The 13,275-nt window shown below is 52.8% G+C and overlaps 1 protein-coding gene across 1 annotated transcript in view; it reads left to right on the top strand.

Annotated features, from left to right (window-relative positions):
• Positions 1-13,275, top strand: part of VPS50 (VPS50, EARP/GARPII complex subunit) — a 44,934-nt gene that overhangs the window by 13,712 nt on the left and 17,947 nt on the right. Inside the window, exons 11-14 of the mRNA XM_027835923.1 lie at positions 2,102-2,234; positions 6,333-6,424; positions 8,673-8,767; positions 12,437-12,535. Coding sequence (XP_027691724.1) covers positions 2,102-2,234; positions 6,333-6,424; positions 8,673-8,767; positions 12,437-12,535 — 419 coding nt within the window. The remainder of the gene's footprint in view (positions 1-2,101; positions 2,235-6,332; positions 6,425-8,672; positions 8,768-12,436; positions 12,536-13,275) is intronic.

The following is a 13,275-nucleotide window of genomic DNA, read 5'->3' on the forward strand; positions in this document are numbered from 1 at the left end:
CCGATGGATGGTGCCAGACATAGTTGCCTGAGGATGAGGATGCCCGTGGCGTTTCCTGCTTCCTCTTTCTCAGAATGGAGACGTTGCCTTATTTTCCTTGAATGGCTCGTTCTTGGCAAGTTTCTTGTAGGGTTTTGACCCCCGCCTGTGAGAGTGGTCATGGCAGCTGCAGTGTTTTCTGAGGCTTTGGCCTTGCCAGGTGCTTATCACGGGCTTGGAACCTGGAGAAGACAAAAGCCTTGGGTTCTCCTGTGGGTCCCTATCCTGGGTCTTTTTTCATTTCTCTTCAGCCTGGTTTTCCTTGCACATTGAGATGGCCAAGATGGCCTTTGGGGTCTTGACCTAGGCATTGGTAGCCTTTGTAATTTTTTGTAAGTTTGACATTTAAGTAAAATGTAATGACAAAAGCTAGCACCATAAATTGCAGACAGAGCCTCTGTTCCATGGGGTTCTAACCTAGGAGTCTTTCCATGATTGTTTTCTGAAACGGAAGATGACTTCCTAAATGTGTCTGTCTCCCCGCCATGTTCTTCTCTGAGACCTCAACCTCAGTATGTCTTGTGAGCTCATGCTTCTTAAACCAGAGCCCTCTAGGAATGCCTATCCATTGGAGAACGGCTGAACAGGCTGTGGCATGGGGCTGGGGTGGAATACTATTGTGCTATAAGAATTGATGAGCAGGATGCTCTCAGAAAGACCTGGAAAGACTTACGTGAACTGATGCAAAGTGAAGTGAGCAGAGCCAGGAGAATGTTGTACATAGTAACAGCAACATTGTAATGGTGAACAACCATGAGAGACTCAGATACTCTGATCACAACTGTGATCTAAGGTGATTCCAAAGGACCCATGATGACAAATAGTCTACCTCCGGAGAGAACTAATGGATTCTGAGTGCTAAGTGGAGGGAACTTTTTAAATTTTCTTTATTTTTCTTGTTTTTTAAAATTGTGTGTGTGTGTGTGTTCTTTTGAAACATGGCTGATATGGAAGTATGTTTTACAGGACTTCACATGTATAGTTGATATATTGTTTTTCTCAAAGGGTGGGGGAGGGAGAGAATTTGGAACTCAAAATTTTTAAAAATGAATGTTAAATATTTTTTTTTACATATAATTGGGAAGTATTTAATGAACTAAATAAAAATTTATTTGAAAAAACCTCAGAGCCCTCTACATGCACCTCCTGAGGGGGCTTGGCATCACCCCGTATTGGTCTGATGAAGAAACGCAGGGAATTAGAGCTGGTCAGTCCTGAGGCAGGGGGCTCTTCAGTGGCAGCCCAGAGCGTGGCAGTGCTGCTTGTGGCCTGAAGTTTCATTTTCTGGTCTGTTAATCCATGACAAGTGGAAGAGAGATAACTGCCTCTGACGTTGGTGGCATGCTTATTTGTGCCCTCTCTTGTGATTTGTTCTTTGATGAAAGTAGGATCATGGGGCCTGCCTCTTATCTACCTGGAAGGAAGGGTGAGGATTAATTAGACTGAATTTATTTGCATCATCACCATACAGTCTACCAAAGGTTATCAGAAATTCCTTTCTGGACTAGACCTTTTAGCTAAGCCGGTGATTCTTGAGCTCAGGGAGGTGAGTCCTTTTATGGGGCTCGGGCCTTTGTCTGACTCTGTGTGAGAGCCAGTGCTTGGGGTGACAGAGGCTGGGCTGAAATTCTATGCATTAACCTTTCTGGGCCTCAGTTTCCCTGTCTCTAAAATGAGGGCCTGGATTCACCGATCTCTAAAATTTCTTTCAGGTCTTAAGCCCTGTCACCTTTCTCAGTTTTCGTGTGTGTCCGGGGTGAACAGAATAGGAAGGAGGTCAGTGGCCCCCTTAAAGGAGAGATGGCAAGAGGGTGGGAGGAAGTTCCTTCTGAATAGACAGCTTAGGGATTAAGTGATATTTTTTTAAAAATGACATACGCGAAGGAAAACACCTCCAGTAAGAGTGCATTCATAATTATTCTTAAAATAATCTATATTTAGAATTGTTCTTAGGCCTCAGTGCGCTCTCTGGGGTTCCACATATGAATTGTAGTGAGCCCTCAGCAGCACCACCTCCCTAAATTCGGGTCTTGCTGGTTCTCATGGGAGTTTCCTTCTGCAGCACGTAACGACAGACAGCTACATTCCATGCCTGGCTGACCTCTGCAAAGCCCTGTGGGAAGTCATGCTCAGCTATTACAGGACCATGGAGTGGCATGAAGCACATGACAGTGAGGACACGACCAGGGTGGCCGGTAAGATTCTTTTGTGGCTCTTCTCCGTGCCCTTGGGTCCTGGGCTCCTGGGGCAGGGCAGAGGCAGGCCAGAGAGCCCAGGCTGCTGGGCCCCCAGTCCTGCCAGCCACTGCCTCCCTGGGACTGGCCTTGCTCTCTGAACCTGAGCCCAGTTCTTGGGCCTAGTGGTGTTAGCCTTGTACTCGATGATGCCCCTGGGGGCAGGCTTGGCCCTGCTCTGCTCAGGGTCCTGGGGTCTGGCTTTGCATGCAGGCGGATGGCTTGCCCACTGCTGCCCACATCAGCTAGTAGCTGCGCAGAGACCGCAGGGTTACCCTTTGGCTCCAAGCGTGTGCTTTTCTTTTTTCTTTTTTTGCCTTTTAATCTTCCCATCAGGGGTCTTCAGCAAGGTTGTTTTGCTCAACACTTGTCATGTTTTGTTTCCTCTCCCTCTCCATCTCTGCTTGTTTCCTTGGGAAGTTTGGTGTGTTTCTGTACCAAATTCAGGGGTATGAGGGTGTGTGTGTGTGTGTGTGTGTGTGTGTGTGTGTGTAGGGGGGACGTGAGTGTGTCCACCTCTCCTTTGTCCTTTTAGATAAGAGGGAGGGTCACCTGATGCCCTGTCTGCCGCCCCGTCCTCCATGTTGTTACACTTCTCTTCTCACTCACCGCAATTATGAGAAGTATTAGATTCCACCTCCAAACTCAGAACAAACAAATCCACCCCAGGACTCACGCTTGTCTTCATAGCTCCTTCAGTATCATTTGAAGACGTCATGGTTCTGAGGGCCCCGGTTTCTTTTCTTCCTATTAAAATGTTAGCACTACATCATCTGGCAGGTCCTTCCAATTGCTCAAGTAGATCAACCTCTCCAGGCTACTCTGAACTCTTGTGTGTGTTTGCATTTCAAAGATCCTAGGCACTCTTGCTTTTTCATCAGAAAAGCATGAAAGTCCTCTCTTCTACTCAAGGTCATTTTTTCCCTCCATAGGAATATACTTGGCTTTGCAGATTAAATTATTCTTGGTCATGAGCCTCTATCTTTTACCTTTTGCAACATTGTATTCCAGGATTTCCTCTCTCTCATAGTGGAAGCTACCTGGTCTCCTGGGATCCTGACTCTACTTGAACTGCTGCTTTCTAGATGTTTGCGATATTTTTACTTTAACATGGGAGTCATAGATTTGAGCTAGGACATTCCTAAGACTTTTTCCTTTTGGGGGTTCCTTTCAAGGTTTCAGGGAGTTCTGTCTGTCTCTGCCTTGGCCTCTGGTTCTGATGACTTTGGGTAGTTTTCATTTGTGATTTATCGTTTATAGTGTCCAGGATTTTTTCAGTTTCATCTTGTTCTCATATTTCTTGCTGTCTCACGGAGTCTTTCCTGATTTTCAGAGATTCCGTTTCTTGGGGGAGGCTACGACTTTCTCTTTTAAGCTGTTGCTTCTTTCCTCCAGAGGTTTTACTTCCTGGTGATTCAGCCCACGGGCACCTCTCTCTGCCCAGATGTCTCTGTGGTGTCTGTCCCTCTCTCTTGGCCTTGCCTCAGTGACCTGGCCCAGGGTCCCTCCCTGTGGCTGGTGCTTTCAGAGCTTTGTGGCCTCCTTCTGTGGGCCTTTTCTCTCCCTCTGCATTCCCTCCTCTTGCGGGCTAAGCGTTGGCACCCCCGGTTCTGCCCTTGGTGCGGCCAGCTTCTATGCTCTAACCTCACATCTGTGGCTTCTGTTCTCATTCTCCCTGGTGTCTGCTGGGCCCCTAAATTTGATCTGCCTGAGGCCGCACTGAGCATCTTTCCCCGGAAGTTTTTCTCCTCTTCAAGCCTTGACTTGGAGAGCCGGAGGGAGCTCTTTGACGCCCCCTCCCCATGCCCTGGTTAGTCTGTGTCTTCCCTGACCCCTTTTCTTTGGCTGCTTCCTCTTCCCTGACCCACCCCAGTCACTTTCCAGCCTGTCCCCCTCCTCTCCTCTTCCCACCTCCTGTCCATATCATGTCACTTCTAGATTGGCCTTCCATGTCGAGTCTGAGCCTCTTAGCTTGTCATTCAAGGCCTTCTACACGGGCCTCTGGCTGCTCTTGCCCTATGATGTCCCTTTGTCCCGTGCCCACCCGTGTAAGGGCAGGAAGTTGTGCTGCTGCCATGCCTCCTTGCTCTGGCCCAGGGGCTGGCTCTGCTCCTCCTCTTCATGCCTGACCAGGATCTCACGGATCTGTCCCATCATCACGTCTGTGCCATCCTGTCTCTCCCAGGGGCCAGGCGGGGCCTCCTCGTCCTCTGTCCACTCAGTACCTGCCTGTCTGTGTGCCTTTCATCACGTTGGACTGCATCTTCAAGCTTGTTGGGCACGAGTCTCAGACACGGGCTGTTTGTCCTTCTTCCACCGCAGGGGGAGAGCAGGGAGGTCCTGTACTTCGGGCGGTGTAGCTGTTCCTTCTGCCTGTGCTGAGTGGAGCATCCCCTGCTGGATAGGCAGGACCCCTTTCCTCCCCTTGCCTCCCCCCTCAGTGCCCAGCTGTGTTGAGCCCTGGGCTGGCCAACACGCAGCTCCATCTCAGGCCAACTGGAGGGACCTCGGTGGGCATGTGGTCCAGAACCCTCTATGCTGTGTCCCTCACCTTCCCCATTCCTGGTGTGGTTAGATGTTAATGCTGGCATTTTCCTTATGTCATGTTAAAGCTACCTCTCTCCACACTCCCCGGGTAGGTCCTGTTCTGTTCTGGGACTGAGGAAGGTGGATGGGGACCTTCTTCCCCACAGCAGCTCGTCAGACACTGGGAGATGTCCCTGGCCTCTCCCCTGGCCTTGGACCATGCCTGAGGCCTTTGTCTTCCTGCTCCGCTTCCAGGAGCTGCTGTTGGAGCCAGGGGATAGCAATCAATCCATCAGTCACCATGAGGATCACCAGTAACTGTGTTCACATTAAATGTAATTTTGTTTTTCAAGTCATAAGCATTTTTTTTTCCTCCCACCCCCTTCGGTATTTTAAAGAAAAAACAAAAGACAAGCCCCTCCCAGCAGACACACCGGGTCAGGTGAAGTTAGTTCTCCTGTTGGCCACGTCCAGACGTGTGTTTCCTGCACCTCTCTGAGGAGTGGGCAGCAGGCTTCCTCACTGGTCTTGTAGAATTGTGGGTGGTCCTTGAGTTGATCAGATTTCTGAAGTTTTGCTACACAGTAGTTTGTTATTCCAACGTTGTGGTTCTCGTGCAAACACTTTGCATCAGCTCATACAGATCTTCTCAGGCTTCTCTGAAACTGTCCCTTCCATCATTTCTTTCAGCATGTTTGTACATCTTAACTTGGTTAGCTACTCCTTTTTCTTTGATCCCTTTGCGGGTACATCTCTGGGTCAAAGGGCACGCGTTGTTTAGTTCACAATAAATGCCGGTCTGTCCATCCGTCCCTCCCTCCTCCATCCCTCCATCCATCCATCCGTCCCTCCCTCCTCCATCCCTCCATCCATCCATACGTCCCTCCCTCCTCCATCCCTCCATCCATCCATCCGTCCCTCCCTCCTCCATCCCTCCATCCATCCATCTGTCCCTCCCTCCCTCCATCTCTCCCTCCATCCATCCTTTAGCGTGCATTCATCGGGGCCTCTTGTGGATTAGGCACTGTAGTAGGAGCTAGACGGGCCCGGACAAACAGGAAGCAAATGGTAAGGAGATGAGAGAGAGAGCAGTAAATGCAGAGGAGGAGACACGAGGCATTGGGAGGTGAGCCGAAGGATGATGAGAGATGGAGGTTGGGGGGGAAGAGGCAGCACAGAGACGGGTCAGAGAGGGGGAACGGAGCATTGGGTGTGGGGCAGGGGCCAGGGCAGCAGGAGCTGCCGGGGGCAGACTCGGAGACGGCATGACTGTGGCCTGGCGTGGCTCCCCGTTGTTGTGGGGATCAGGGGAGATGTCCTGGGTACCTCCTGCTGGCTTTCAGTTGGTGTTACGCTTGTTATTGTCGTCCTCCTTGTTGTTCTATGGTTTGGCTTCTCTGTAGGAAACAGCCAGGCGACCGGCGAAAGCCCTGGGCGAGTCCTCGTCCCAGAAGAGGAGAGCGCTGTTCTCGCTGTTCTCGGCTCCTGGGGGCGTGAAGCCCACCCGGGATCTCTCATGTCTTCTTGTTTCAGAAGGGGGCGGTACGACGGGGTCTGAGGAGAGCAATTTTGACCGCAGCTACGTGAGGAAGAAGCTTGAGCACGGACTGTCACGAATATGGCAGGTTGGTTTTCCAAGATGGGAGAATTCTGAGTCAGGGTTGACGTGTGCGCGTGCACGTGCGTGCGTGTGCGCGCAGGACCCCTCCGACGGGGGCCCCCTGCAGAGGCCCGTTGGTCTGGTCTCCTCTCTGCGGACGCGTCTGCAGGAGCTCTCGGGCCGGGCGTCCGGCAGCCTCGCTGGCATCAGCGGTCACCTCGGTGGTTCCCTGGCAGGCCCCCAGAGAGCAGAGATGGCAGCGGCTGCCCCGCGCTCAGGGGACGCACGCTCGCGCTTTGTCTTTTTGCCTGGCTTCAGGCCTTCGTTGGTTGCTTCTTCCTGGGCCCCAGGGTTGGGTTTTGCTGTCCGGTCGTTGATGCCCCCTTGGTCCCCTCCGCACAGCTGAGCCCGCCACCCCTAGACAGGACCTCTCCCCAGGCTTTCCGCTGATGGGCAGGTCCCTTCACCGCTGCCTGCGTCAGTTTCTTCAGCTCTACCATAGATATGATAGTAATAGCACCCTCCCTGGATGCTTATGAGGGTCAAATGCCATACTGATTGTAAAGCACTTAGTGGGGGCCTGCCACGAAGTAGGTGCTTTTCCTGTGGCTGTGATGATTGTTACGTTAGCCCCATCACCATGGCGCCTTTGGCTGAGCCACATTTTTTTCCTCTCTGCTGTTTCTCCTGTGCTTTTGTGGGATCTGGAGTCATTGTCACTAGGGTTCCATGCACACACAAGCACACACACCTGTTTCCATACATGCACAAATGTACGCACACTTGCAGCCACAGAGACCAGTACACACATGTTCATATCTGCATATCTGCATACAGATGCCTGCACATACACATTCACGTGTACACACATTTGTGCACACATGCACATTTGCATACACGTGCTCCTCTGTCACCATACACTCACACGATGTGTGCACACAGACATGCATGCTCACACAGTTGCATGCACACTCCCACGTGCATGCACATTTGCACATGCACCCATTCATTCTCACATGCACGTGTGCGCTCACCCATTCACATGCACACTTGTGCCCATGCACGCACACAGATACACTCACATGTTTGTGCACACGTGCGCATGTGTGCACATTTGCACACAATTCATTCACACATGCACGCAGGCGCATGGGATGGGACTTGTGCGGCCTGAGCCCAGGGGCCAGCTGGTACCTGATGGGCCCCCCTCGTCCCCAGCTCCCCATGCACCACTTGGTGAGGTGGGTGGAGGTCGCACAGCTCTTGTCAGAGGGCTTTGGCCTTCCTTTGCCGGAGCAGCTGAAGGGACTGACAGAGCTGTCGCCTTATGTGGAGCATTGTTGTGTGTGATGTGGGAGTGTCCTTTGGGAGCCCTTCCGAGGGCTTTCATTCATTTGGCCGCCGTCTTGGAAGGACAGGTCTTTCCCTTCAGACTGTGGCACCTGCGTGGCTCTTGTTCACGTCCATGTGGGTGTGGTGAGTGCCGGGCGTCGGCCTTGGGACAGGCGCCAGGGCCCGTTGGCCAGACATGAGACTCGGGATTCAGAGAGCGTTGGAGAGGACCCGGCTGTCCTCAGATGCTCTCTCCTTCTGTTTCCCCCAGACGTGGCTGTGATTGGTGCCCGCCAGAAATTGGATGGGCCACGCTCTTGTGAAATTCAGTCATGCTTCAAGTAGGAGCGGCTGACTTTTAAGGAGAGCTGAAGACGTGACGCGTGCCCTTTTTGTCATAGTAATGACTGACGATCGTTTGGATGTTCTGATGTTTCGTGCGTTGGGGGGCGGGTCGTTTGTAGGTCATAGAGAACTCCCCTTGTGTGAAAAACTAAACGTCCTCCCTTTGGATCAGTGTCGATTTTGGGGTGATAATAAATTGTGGAGAAGTGTTGTGTTGGAGCGGACAGTCAGCCAGGAGGGCCCGGGCTCCTGGCCTGCCTCCTCAGCACTGCAGCCATGGGCGTGCCCCCCACAGGGAGCTCTGCAGGACTTCTGGTGACCACAGGACAGATGCCCCACCCTGTGTACTTCTCTAGACCGAGGAAACCCCGGGACGCACACACGCACATACGTGCATGGGCTATGCACACATGCGCATCCATGCACAGACGCACACATGTGCACACAAGCATGCATGTTTGTTTTCTGAGCACGCTGGGATGCGGTCCCTTCAGAGAGGCGACCCCTTGCGCTGACTTTCCACACCATCCCATTTGAGGGCTTGCCCGTGACATCGAGGGCTGGCAGAACTAATTGGGAAATGTCTTCTTTTATAGGATGTCCAACTCAAAGTAAAAACCTATTTGTTTGGGACTGACATGTCAACGTTCAAGTATGACGACTTCATCTTCGTCTTGGATATAATCAGCAGGTAGAGTTGGGGACCAGATGTGCGCCGCCACCTCTGTCATGGCTGTTTTCTCCTGATTGGAGGGAATGGCTCTCAAACTGGTGACACGTGGTTCCCCTGGCGGGGGTGGGGAGTGCTTTTTTGCTTGCTCTTTCCATGGAGGGGCGGTCCTTGGGTGGGGCCGGCCAGCCGGCCAGGTCCACTGCCTCCTTCATGCTGCTTCTCCCACGGGTCCCTTGTTCACAGAGCGTCTGAGCCTGCTCGTGCTCATGGGGTCCTGTTGCACCGTGCTCCCTTGTGGGGGGAGGGATCTCTGCGTCCATCCTTCAGAGCTTGTCTAGGTATGCAGCTTGTAGCTATTCATGCACATAGACGTGGGTAGCCATGTGCACACGCACACATACAGCACACGGCACAGTCAGAAGAGAGATGCGAAAGTGTACTTCCCTCCTCTCTGCCGTTGACTCCATGGTGCCCCTCTTAAGCCTCAGAGAGATGAGAGGAGGGGGAAAAGGACCCCCGCTAATCAGACATATGTAGCAGCTGTTTGTGGTGGCACAGTGTTAGAAAGGGAGGGGCCGCCCAGCCCCTGGGGAGTGGCCGGCCGGGTGACGGTCTCTGGAGGTGATGGAGTGATGGAATGCTGCCGCACTCTGAGGAGTGGCCAGGGCCGGCGCCTGAGAGCCCCGGAAGACTTGTCTGAGCTGATGCCGACGGAGAGTGCGATGAGAACGGTGCATACAGTGACATCAGCGTCGTCATGACCAACGGCCTGAGAGGACGGCCTCGAGAGCAGCTGGGCCGCCAGGGACGAGATGAGTGGGATGCAGAAGGAGACGTGTGCTATTGGGTCGTGGCCGTGGCCGTGTCCACGTCCATTCGTTCTGCTTGGCTTTATTTATTGGTTACGAGGGCCTTATGTGGGATTTGGCGGGAGGAGGGGCTAGCCACAGAGATGCCAAAAGAAGGGAAAAAAGACAGGCACTGAAACATTACTGAAAATACACAGGAGTAGAGGCAGCTGGGTGGTGCAGTGGATAGAGCCCTGGCCTTGGAGTCAGGAGGTCCTGGGTTCAAATCTGGCCTCAGACACGATACTCACTAGCTGTGTGACCTTAGGCAGGTCACTTAACCCCGATTGCCTCACCAAAAAGCCAAAAAAAAAAAAAAAAAACCAAACTCAGAAAAACCCCAAAAATACACAGGAGAGAAAAGAATGAGGCATAGACAGCTCCGAAAGCAGCGGTGAGGATTGATTATAGAATTATAAACACTTTGGAATAGAGCATCACAGTTTCATTTGCAGTATCTACTTTGTATGTGGAAATGCCTTTTTTGTATTAAAAATATCAAGAAAAGTCACATTAAAAAGTGAAGAAGTGGCAGCCGTCCTCCACCTGTCCCATTACCTGTTTTCGGTATCTGTCTCTGAGGGCCTACTTGAGGGACAGGCTCTGCAGGCTGTCCATCCCACTGGATGTATGGGGGGCAGTCGGCCTAGACTTGGAGTTTCTCGTCCCGCTGGTTTGGCACCGGCACGTTGCCTCCTCGGAGGCTCTGCGGTGTTCTGGGCTTGCTGTGTGCAGCGGATCGCCAGTGTCAGGAAGCTCTCATCATCTCCAAGGAGTTCCTCTTGTGTCACGCTCTGTCTCGCGTCTCCTCTTTGTCAATGGGAATCACAGCTGGCCAGTGTGCTTCTCCCTGTTTTAGTTTTGGCATGGTCTTAATAATCAGAGGGATTTTAAGCCAGATTATTGCTGTTGCATCTCAAGTGTCTTGAGTGGTTTTGGCCTGCATGTGGGAGACTCCTGGTCTAGGGGACCTGTTCCAGAGGTTTGAGTCTATCCGATTCGGTGCTTTTTCATCCTAAAGGCCGTAGAGAAGTACCAAAGGTTTTGGAGATGAACTGGAACATCTGGGTTTTATACCCCAAAAGCAAATAACTAAAATTTACTCAATAACAGATTTAGTGAAAAGTAAGAGTTTTGTTTATTTATAAAACAAATATTGTTAAAAAAATACAAAAATCTATTTCTTCTTCATCCCTACTGGGAAAAAAAAAACTAGGTGGTGCAGTGGATAGAGCACTGGCTCTGGATTCAGGGGGACCTGAGTTCAAATCTGGCCTCAGACATATAACACTTACTAGCTGTGTGACCCTGGGCAAGTCACCTAACCCCCTTGCCTAGACAAACCCTAGAATCCTTGGAAACCATGGAACATATGCATAGTTGAACTAAACAGCTCCATGTGGACTGTGTCTAAAAGCGATGGCATGTGCTGTCCCCTAAGCGTGCGCCCTCTCTGTCAGGAGGTGGGCAGCCTCTTCCTCACTGGGGATGCTGTGTGAATCGGTTCCTCCGGCTTTGGAACTTGTTTGTTTTTATGGTTCCATTGTCATAGAAATTGTTCTGCCGGTTCTGTTTGCTCCACACTGTATCCGTTCACGGGAGTTTTCCAAGGTTTCTCTGGAGCCATCCCTTTCATCATGAGCTTTGGGGTTCTGGAGGACACAGATAGAGAAGGAACGGCAGAAAGAGAGGAAATGACTCAGAAAAGCGACGGTTCTGAAAGAGGAGCAGAGGAGGAGAGACTCAGAAACTAGGAGGCTTCCCCAGAAGGGTGAAGAAGAACCCGGCCAGGTAGTTCAGGAACCTCGGGGAGACGCCTTCCCAGAAGTGCTGGAAATCGAGCGCGGCTTTCTAGGCGGCCATGTTGGCAGGATGCCCAGAGGAATGAATTCCAGATAGAGTTCATCGAGCTAGAGAATGTCCCCAGGCTCTGCCCCACGCCCTCTCCTCCTTCTCTGCTGTTCCCTTGGCCATCTGGTCGGAAAATGCACAGACTTCATTATCATCTCCCTGCAGAGGACTCTCAGTCCCAGCCTCTCTGCTGACCTCTGGTCTCCCATCTCGGACGGCCTTTCTGACGTCTTAAATCTGACGTCTGGGAGACATCTCAGTACAAAAAAGAACCCAGCGCTTCCCCCTCTCCCATCTTCTCTGTTACTGGAGGGGGCGCCCCCATCTTCCCTGGCCCCCAGGCTCATGACCTACGTGTCATCCTGGACTCCAAGATGGTGCCAAGACTCCCCCTTCTCTCTTCTGGCCCCGCCCCCATCTTGCCCCATCCCTGCATGCCTGGACTATGGCCACACCTGCTGGGGGTCTGCCTGCCTCGTCTCTCCCCCTCTAGCCCACCCTCCATTCAGCCACCAGAGTGATCTTCCTACAGTGCAGCTCCAACCACGTCACCCCTCACCTGGCCAGCTGCATCCAGGGTCAGATGCTCTGTCTGGCCTTCAAAGCCCTTCCTAACCTGGCTGTGTCCTCCCTTCCCAGTCTTCTCCCACCTTCCTCCCCCCATCGGGCCTCCTGGCTGCTCCACTCTTCAGGCCTGGAATGCCCTCCCTCCTCACGTCCCAGGCCCTCCGTCTGAGATTACCTGTCCCTGCTAAGACATTGCATGGCTGGCAGCTCCCTGAGGGCACGGACATCTGCCTGTCTGCTCACCCCAGTACTCTGCACAGGGCCCAGCCCACATAGACACTTACTCAGGGCTGAGGACCAGGCCATCTTCTGGTGAATTGTGAGCATCCGTGTTGTTCACGCGCGCGTTTCTGACCGTCGTGTACCTGCTTGTGTTGTGGCTGTTTACGAAAGCTTTCTGAAACTGCTTTTCTTTGGACAGGCTGATGCAAGTGGGTGAGGAGTTTTGTGGCAGCAAGTCCGAAGTTCTGCAGGATTCCATCCGAAAGCAGAGCATTAACTACTTCAAGAACTACCACAGGTGAGCTAGTGCTTGTGGCCTGGCGAGGGCGGCTGTGGCCGTGCGCGTGCTGTCTGGTGGGGCCTGCACCCAGGGTCCAGCGGCCCGGAGGCCGGCATCTCAGCCCCACTCTTCACACGATGTCCCAGGTGACTCGGCCTTTTGGGGCCTCTGTCTCCTCAGCTGTAGGAGCAGGAACCTACCTGACGGCCGCTGGGCAGGGAGAGCAGGGGGCCCAAGTGTCTTTCAGCCTGAGCGTGGCCCACGTTTGCTCTCATTCACTTCTCGGAAACCTTAGCATTGCTTCCGGATTTAGGCCCAGGGCAACTCTTGGGCCCTGCCCCATCCGTCATCTTCTCTGAGGAGTCGGCAGGTGGGCCTTGGGACAGAGCCCCTCAGGAATGCCCGGGCAGGTCACTCCTCAGCCTCTGTTTTGTCATCTGTCCAGAGGGTTGTTGGCACTTGGCGTTGCAGGTGGGGTTGAAGCATCTCCAGAGGGATTGTGGGGCTGGCGTCTGCAGTCAGCATTGTCCTCCTGACAATGGCCTCAGCCAAAATCCGGGACCGGTCGCTGGCCACTCTGGGTGTTGGTCCTAGGGGCCAGCTTCCTCCCCGCCCCCAGCACAGGTGCCTGGGGTCCAGTACTATCAGCATCACCGGCTTGGGAACGCTCACAGGGGCTCCTGGGGTGTCTGTGGCGGTTCCTGAGATGCAGCCCTGCCCGGTGAGGTGGGGAAAGGTCTTGTCATTGAGCTCCAGGA

This window comes from Vombatus ursinus, unplaced genomic scaffold (assembly GCF_900497805.2).
Source record: "Vombatus ursinus unplaced genomic scaffold, bare-nosed wombat genome assembly UNPS02014817.1, whole genome shotgun sequence".
NCBI classification, from domain to species: Eukaryota; Metazoa; Chordata; class Mammalia; order Diprotodontia; family Vombatidae; genus Vombatus; species Vombatus ursinus.